This window comes from Triticum aestivum, unplaced genomic scaffold (assembly GCF_018294505.1).
Source record: "Triticum aestivum cultivar Chinese Spring unplaced genomic scaffold, IWGSC CS RefSeq v2.1 scaffold23958, whole genome shotgun sequence".
Classification (NCBI taxonomy): Eukaryota; Viridiplantae; Streptophyta; class Magnoliopsida; order Poales; family Poaceae; genus Triticum; species Triticum aestivum.
In genome coordinates this window covers 10,089-18,599 of record NW_025229837.1, presented here as the reverse complement: position 1 = coordinate 18,599, position 8,511 = coordinate 10,089, and the positions used below count along the sequence as shown (strand labels likewise).

Sequence of the window (8,511 nt, the reverse complement as noted above, 5' to 3'; positions counted from 1 at the left end):
GGTCAGAAAAACTTCCGAACTACTCGCAAATCATAAGTTTACCGTCTGTTTCACAATATCTATCACGCGCGTATGCCTATAATAAATGTACCTAAAGGCAAACGATGACATATATCTGACAAAATCAATAATGTATTCGTCGTCACCACGACGCCAGAAAACACCACCGCCATCTTCCGTCGTCCCATCTCCAGAGGGATCATCGCATTGACCTTGCTAGGCCCAACCGCCGCACTGTTGACGTCACCACGACGCCGGAAAACGCCACTAGCCTACGCGGATCCATCAACCCACATCCAACGCTGAGTCTCCATCGCGCCACGCCGCCCACCACAATTAGGGTTTTCACCCGAGAAGCGGTAGGGTGGAAAGAGGTAGGGCAGACCCGAGCGACATCTCGAGGAGAAGACCGGTGCCCTCAGGCGTCATCACCGTCGCGGCCAGCCGGAGCCGACCAGGCAGTTATCCCAATCCGGATCCTCTCCACCCGCTCCGCCCCACCCCGGTGACCGACTAGCATCCAGCGTGGACATGTCCGGTGAGACGTAGCACACCTAGCAGGGAATGGGGGTAGAGGACAGATCGGCGCCATTGGTCACCGTGTCAACTAGCCGCGGCACCAACCGGCCGGTGGATTACCAGCCACCCCAGCCCAGCCCAGCCCTGTCGCGCCACCGAATAGGCCACCGAATAGGGAGGCCACACCAAGGGGCCGCCCTGGATCCAAGGCCCTCTGCCATGAGGGAGCAACACAGGACCAGACGGAGCCACCCCTTCAGATCCAGGGCCCTCCATCCTTTCCATCGGGACGGAGCAACACAACCCCGCCACCACCTTCCTTGGATGCGGTTCAGACTTAGCTGGCGCCAACCTCAATCGGCGGTGAGGGATCGGGTGGAGGACGGAGCATGGTGGCGCAAGGGCTTGTGCCCTCGAGTTCTCGCGCGGGGCGACACGAGGATAAATATGATATTTGGGGAGAATATAAATGTGGCCCACTTCCATCAAGTATCATTCAATGTTATGACTCAAGCTGTGAAACATAGTGCGAATTTGATTATGCACATTGCAGGAACAAGTCTCTTGTGTACGAAAGCATTATATCTAAATTTCAATGAATTGCTTGATATTTGTAATTGTACCAACTATACAAACGCGGATCTATGTTCCCGGAATTTTTGCTATATATTACCTACAACCTATATTTTATTCAGTGCGAACGTGCTGCCACAGGTGAGCTTGAAGTTCCGTTGCTTGGTATTATCAAAACTATGACAATTTCAAAAAAAAAAAGAACTATGGCAATTCTCCTGGACCTCATGCAATTCCTCATCTCAGAACACACGTGCCCAGATTCTTGCATTCTAGTGCATTCGTGTTGAACAGTATAATAAACAAGCAAATTAATGGCTGATGAAATAATCTACCTGCATGCATACAAACAAATTCATTAGTACATCATTACTGAAAAAAAAATCAAAGTGAAACACCAACACTAAGGCTTGGCATGTAAAGAGAATCAAAACCTGTTCAAAATGGGCTGATTTGCCGGGCCAACATTATCCGCCACTCGGAAACCAGGCGCTCGGGGCTAGGTGCCGAATCATCATACTTGTGGCGTGCATCTGCATCATCGGCGTGGATTATAGAAACCACATCCTCAACCAGTGGGTCTTTGCCACCCCTAAGTGGATCCTACAATGAAAAACAAAGTCAGAACTTCAAACAATCAATTCTGGATTGAAAAAATGAAGTCAGGACCTCAGAGCAATATTATTTTCAGACGACTAGCTTTATCCAAGCAAGAAAAATAAAAAGATATCGATGCAAAGTTCCTTTCCAACTCCAGAAAACAAAGTAGTGTTCAGTGTGCTAATTATCTGCATCCTATCGAACTCCGATAAAAAAAACACAAAGAGCATCAAAGTCTGCTCATCGATCGTTGCTGATGCAATGTCAAAGGGGTTTCCCCAATCACAGTTAGCAAAGATCACAAAATTAATGAAGTGGCAGGTCATCAGAAGTCTAGCTGATATTCAAGATAACTGACCTGTACAAATACATCAGTATGGGTTTTTCCTCTGTACAATTGTACTTTAGCTTTTGCACCAGCTTTTTTGAGGACATCCGCAAAAATTTTACTGCACATAAAACAGAATGGTTGGAAGGTTGAAGATGGAACAAGAACATAAGACTACGGTAAGCAGAAATATAGTGGTTAAAATTGTGCTAACTACACATTGAAGAACAGCGAAACCATACATTTTGGATTATACTGCCAATTTAAGTTTTTTAATGTACAGAAATGTTTTAATTCAAAAATAATTTGGAATGACTACCTTTGACTTCGCATATTCAAATTTCAGTTTGATGCTAATAACTTTGGAAAGCGCCAAATGATAAAACAGAAAAGGCATAGCCACTTAATGTATAAAACATTGCGTTCAAATTAAGCATCTGCCAAGAGTTAAGTGTCCAACCTAGCAGACGATGGTATCGAGTAATCTCCTGTTCCATGAAAAAGTACAATCTCAGGAAGTAGAGCTATGGCTCCATGAGTTAATTTTTTAGCGATAATTTCCGGAGAGAACTGTGGCAATGATCTCCTTCCCTCCATTATGCTGAAATAAACAGTTTATAATTTCTTGAGTACTTTTACTTAAGTGTTACTAAAGGAAAGTTGGAACAACACTTATAAATCAAATTTCAATCATGATATTACCTGAGAAAAATTGAACGATAAAGACCACGTTTATGAAAATGATCGACCAAATTTTGCATGTTGTATCTGCAAATAAATGAGTATATATATGTCATGGATGGTTGTATCACTAGATATGTATCTGAGACCAGCTGAAACAGATCGTTGCTCTAGCATTCTATACCTCGCTGTACATGTTGTATATACATCCCAATCCAAAATATATCGGCAGAGCCCCAATAAGCACTTACAGGGGAATGTTTTTTGGGAAGCTACTGGAATGCTCTAAAATGGTTGTGACTTTTTTGACTGAAAATGGTAGATGCTCTGCTTTTGTATTAAGAAGAGGAAAATGCTTGTGAAATTATAATAGAAGTTTTGGTGTAACTATCAGAAGGTGCGAACATGTATCAGACACTGCCTACATGTATGACTACGTTCTTAAGAGGCGGTTAAGGATAAGTTGATTGAGAACAACTATCATCCATGTATATAATGGAAACAGATGACAATTCATTTAAGAGCTCACCCTCCAGATAAACCAAAATATGATTTTATTTGAGTAACACTCCAATAAATTTCTTCTCCTTGAGATTCTTTAATTGCTTGCTCCAAGAGAGCACATGCGGCGATATGTGCTCCTGCTGATTGACCCATCAAGTAAATCCTGAAGGTTGGTTGTAAATAAGTTTATTAATGTAGTCGAAGCTGAAAATCTTAATAGACGGGTTCTAAGGCAGAACGGCTGCAGAGCTCAAAAAGTAAATCTGATAGGTTGATGATAAATAAGTTTCATGTATTGACAAAACTCATTAGTAAAAGCATAAGGAAATATTGCTACAAAGTTATTTTGTGCTTGATTTATTTGCAAATACAATAATCTAAATTGTGCATCTTGATTTTTGCATTAGGCCAGGCAGGCAGGTGTGTTTCTACAGCCCGCTCGACGTAGGTACAGATAACACTGGTCCATCCAGAAATGAAATTCAATGCGCTTATCCTTAATATACGCAGAATACATTTCAATCATCTAAGTCATTCAGACACTAGTGCTATAGATCAACACAACAACGACTTTGGATAGAATCACCGCCGAAAAGGATCAGATATTCAAGTGCGGTGCATAGTTCCTTCATGATAAAAAAAACCGCTGTCTATCTAATGTTTCAAATAGTCCATCCATAGTAGTGTACTGTGATATAAATATATAATGAAGGATCACTTACTGATTAGGATCTCCTCCATAGCTAGCAACAGTATCACAAATAAATGAAATTGCCTCAGAAGCATCACTGACCATGTCACTTATTGTTCCTTGAGGGAAATTTCTGCAAGATATATTTACATATTTAATCAACCAGGCATATGTAAATCGATACTCACTCGTCTAGAAGTCATGAAATTAGATAGAAATGCCATCAAAGGGTAAGCACCTATAATCAACGCAAGCGACTATAATTCCACGCTCTGCTAGCCGTCTTCCAAGAAGGGCACCCCACGCCTTGTAACTACAGAGAATCATGACCATCAACAATGGAAGTCACGGAGAAAGACGTCTTGAGAAAATTTTCACTCACCCAATGATCCAAGCTCCACCAGTTACAAATACCACAACTGGATTGGGTTTGCTACGATCAGTGGGTATGTACATATCCAACCTGTATATTATGATTTTCAGTAATGCTAACACGGCTAAAAAAGCAGATGTTCTTTGTTTCTGCGGTATGTAACTCTTCTTACCTATTTCTTGGTTGGTCTCCATACACTATGCTTCTAAGGACCTGACTTGAGAAAAAATAATAGTACCCAACTGGGCAACCCAAATGAATGAAATGCATATGTTAGAAATGATGAGAAAGCTTCAACAACATCTACCTATTGTGCAGAGGGCAGTTTAATTTAACAAGCTAAAAGTCACTTATTGGCAAGAGCCAAGAATATGTGGCCATCCTGATGATAACTAACATGGTGAGACGGAAGATAAACTTGATTTTCACGCACCTCTTATGAAACCGGGCATAAGTAAAACTGCATATATGAGGAGCGCAAGAAGCTGACATATCCACCGAGAGCCTACCCTGAAAAAAAATAAAGGAAGTGTAAAAAAATGGTCAGCCTCAATCATATGACTTCTTTTGGGCAAAAATACCATAATATGCGCTTGGATATTTTGGTGAATATATATAGATTACTAGGCAGTCATTGTATATTGGGAATGAAAATGTTTGGATCGGTTGGAGGATTTTGTGTGTGGTGTTCGCCGCCAAACGTGGATCAGATCAATGCGATCGTGTGGTACTACTGTACTAGAGACGTTGAAGCCTAACCCTCCGAAGAGATGGGGGACCCGCATTACGTACCCGAGGGAGCGGAGGAGGATGAAGGTGAGGCGCGTGACGAGGTAGGTCTCGGCGGCCGCGTGGCCGACGTCCTCCCGGAACGTGGTCCGCCTCCCGACACCGCCGAGGCCGCAGGGGCCCGCGCGCGGGGTGTTGGGCGCCGACGAGTCGCGCCTGCGCAGGCGCGGGGTGCCGCTGCGCGAGGCCGGGGACGCGGGCTGCTGCATTGCTGCGCGTGCGATCCGTCCGTCGGGAGCTTCCGGTGGCGGGGCGGGGTGGTGTGTCTGCGCTGCGGGCGCGTCGCGTCGGTGGTTGGAGAGAGGGAGAGGGCGCCTAACTAAATTAGGAGGTGGACGAGCGCGCCTCACGACGCTGATTCTGCTAAAAACTCCCCTTCTGATATTGATTTCCTGCGATGTAAAAAACATGCAGAAAACAACAACTGGCACTTGGCACTATGTCAATAGGTTAGTAACAAAAAATGACTATATAATGATTATAAAACATGCAAGATTGATAATAAAATAGCACGGAATAGTCAAAAAATTATAGATACGTTGGAGATGTATCAACATCCCCAAGCTTAACTCCTACTCGTCCTCGAGTAGGTAAGTGATAAAACAGAATTTTTGATGTGGAGTGTTGTTTATCATGTCATATCATATTCTTTTTTTCGTAGCATGGGCATTTGGACTTTTATGTTATTCAATGCAATAGTCTAGTTTTGACATAATAATTTAGATACTCAAGCATATCAACAAGCAACCATGTCTTTCAAAATATTGATGCTAAAACAAGTTATCCCTAGCCTATCATGCTCAAACATTGATCCATTCATGAAACACACTCGAATATTAGCTACACCCAATACTTAAGTACGGTCATATTGTCCCCTAGTTAGTGCTTTTATAAGAGAGGATGGAGACTCAAATTCAAAAAATAAAAATTGCATAAAGTAAAAGAAAGGCCCTTCGCGGAGGGAAGTAGGGATTTGTAGAGGTGCCAGAGCTCAAAGCGAAAAATAGAGATAAAAACATTTTGGGAGGTGTATCCATCCCACCAACGAAAATGACTTGGAGCATCCCAACACTTTCCATGCTAGATATATCATAGGCGGTTCCCAAACAGAAAATAAAGTTTATTCCTTTTTCCACCATAACTTTCACTTTTCATGGCTAACCGTATCCACGGGTGCCGTCCATACCAACACTTTCCAAGGAATTTATTATTTGACAACATAAAGTAAATTTATTTTTGCATTTCGGGACTGGGCATCCCTAATACCTTTGCCTTACTCTCGTGCAACGACAAGTGAATAAACACTCATCGTGAGAATAACACATCTAGCATGGAAAATATTAACTACTCGTTACCGTTCCGCGAGCGAAACAAACACACAAAAGAGAAGTTCATTTTGAAAATTAGAGATGGCACTTGCAAATTTGCTTAGAACGGCAAAAGAATACCGCATATAGGTAGATATAGTGGACTCATGTGGCAAAGCTGGTTTAAAGGATTTTGGATGCACAAGTAGAGGTCATACTTGGTGCAAAATGAAGGCTAGCAAAAAGATTGAGAAGCGACCAACCAAGAAACGAATAATCTCATAAGCAAGCATTAAGCATAATTAACACCGGATAATGCACCACAAGTAGGATATAATTTTGACTGCCTGATTATTGACTTACGTGCATGCATATGGAATCACAAGCCTTAACACCAATATTCCTACTAGTGCACAATTACTCACCAACATGACTCACATATAACATCATTATATCTCAAAACTATTACTAAGAATCAAGTTTATTTTGTCCAATGATCTTCATGAAATATTTTTTTCTTTATCTTTCTTGGATATCTATCACTTTGGTACTATTTTTCAAGTGATGCTTTTCATAAGCTCAAACAAATATAAGTGAAGATCATGAGCATAACATATTTTCTTTGTATCAAAATAATTTAAGTGAAGCAAGAGAGAATTTCTTCAAAATTTTACTAACTCTCAAATAAATCTAAGTGAATCAAGAGAGCATTTCTTCAAAAATACTAAGCACACCGTGATCAAAAAGATTTAAGTGAAGCACTAGAGCAAGTCCATTGCTCATAAAAATTTAAGTGAAGCATAGAGAGCAATTCTAACAAGTCATGACATAATTTTAGTTCTCTCAAATAGGTGTGTCCAGCAAGGATTGATGACTTAAAACACAAAATAAAACAAGCAAAGACACATATCATACAAGACACTCCAAGCAAAACACATATCATGTGACGAATAAAAATATAGTCTCGAGTAAAATACCGATGGTCGTTAGAAGAAAGAGGGGATGCCACTCGGGGGCATCCCCAAGCTTAGTTGGTTGTTCATTCTTGGATAATAGCTTGGGATGCTGGGGCATCCCCAAGCTTAGGCTCTTCTATCCTTCTTTCATCCATCGTAAGATAACCCAAAACTTGAAAACTTCAATCACACAAAACTCAACAAAACCCTTGTGAGATCCGTTAGAAAAAGAAAGCAAACCACTACTATAAGTGCTGTGTAAAACCAATTCTTATTTTGTTTTTGTATTATATCTGCTTTATTCCAACTTCTCTATGGCAAAAACTCATCTAAGAAAACCATAGAGCCATCAAAATAAGCACACAACACAAAGAAAACAGAATCTGTCAAAACAGAACAGTCTGTAGTAATCTGGAACTTTAGATTACTTATCTAACTCCAAAAATTCTACCAAATTAGTAGGACCAGAATAATTTATATACTAATCTTCTGCAAAAATAATCAGAGCAAAATCTCTTTTCTGTGATTTATGATAATTATTTTCGTGAGCACAAAGTTTCTGTTTTTTCAGCAAGATCAAACAACTATCACCCCGAAAGATCCTAAAGGCTTTACTTGGCACAAACACTAACTAAAACACAAAAAACACAATCATACCAGTAGCATAATTGTGCTAACACTCAAGAACAGAAAGAAAAAAGAAAAAATAAATTTTATTCATTGGGTTGCCTCCCAACAAGCGCTATCGTTTTATGCACTTAGCTAGGCATAAAGCAAGGATCTAAGTTTTGTCATTTTTGGTGCTAGATCCATAAGATTCCCTCATGATTGATTCATATGGTGGCTTAATTATTGTTCTAGGAAAGTGTTCCATACCCTTCCTCAAAGGAAATTGGAACTTACTATTGCCTTCTTTCATATCAATCGCTGCACCGATAGTGCGTAAAAACGGTCTACCAAGAATAATTGGACAAGACGGATTGCAATCAATATCAAGAACAACAAAACCTATGGGCGCATAATTTCTATTAGCCATAATAAGAACATCATTAATTCTTCTCATAGGCTTTTTAATAGTAGAATCCGCTAAGTGCAAATTTAAAGAGCATTCTTCAATATTGGTAAGACCAAGCACATCACATAAAGATTTTGGAATTGTAGAAACACTAGCACCCAAGTCACACAAAGCA

General features: G+C 40.6%; 1 protein-coding gene across 1 annotated transcript; it reads right to left on the bottom strand.

The window, feature by feature from the left end:
* Nucleotides 1–1,068: 1,068 nt before the first annotated feature.
* Nucleotides 1,069–5,397, bottom strand: LOC123175193 (probable isoprenylcysteine alpha-carbonyl methylesterase ICME). The gene is made up of 12 exons (XM_044590168.1): nt 5,062–5,397; nt 4,703–4,779; nt 4,442–4,511; nt 4,279–4,359; nt 4,135–4,209; nt 3,928–4,029; nt 3,231–3,368; nt 2,723–2,788; nt 2,481–2,621; nt 2,051–2,141; nt 1,527–1,695; nt 1,069–1,427 (listed from the first exon to the last, which is right to left on the bottom strand). Exons 1-11 carry the CDS (start codon nt 5,265–5,267, stop codon nt 1,531–1,533), a joined length of 1,212 nt encoding a protein of 403 aa, XP_044446103.1. The 5' UTR covers nt 5,268–5,397; the 3' UTR covers nt 1,069–1,427; nt 1,527–1,530.
* Between the last annotated feature and the right edge of the window lie 3,114 nt (nt 5,398–8,511).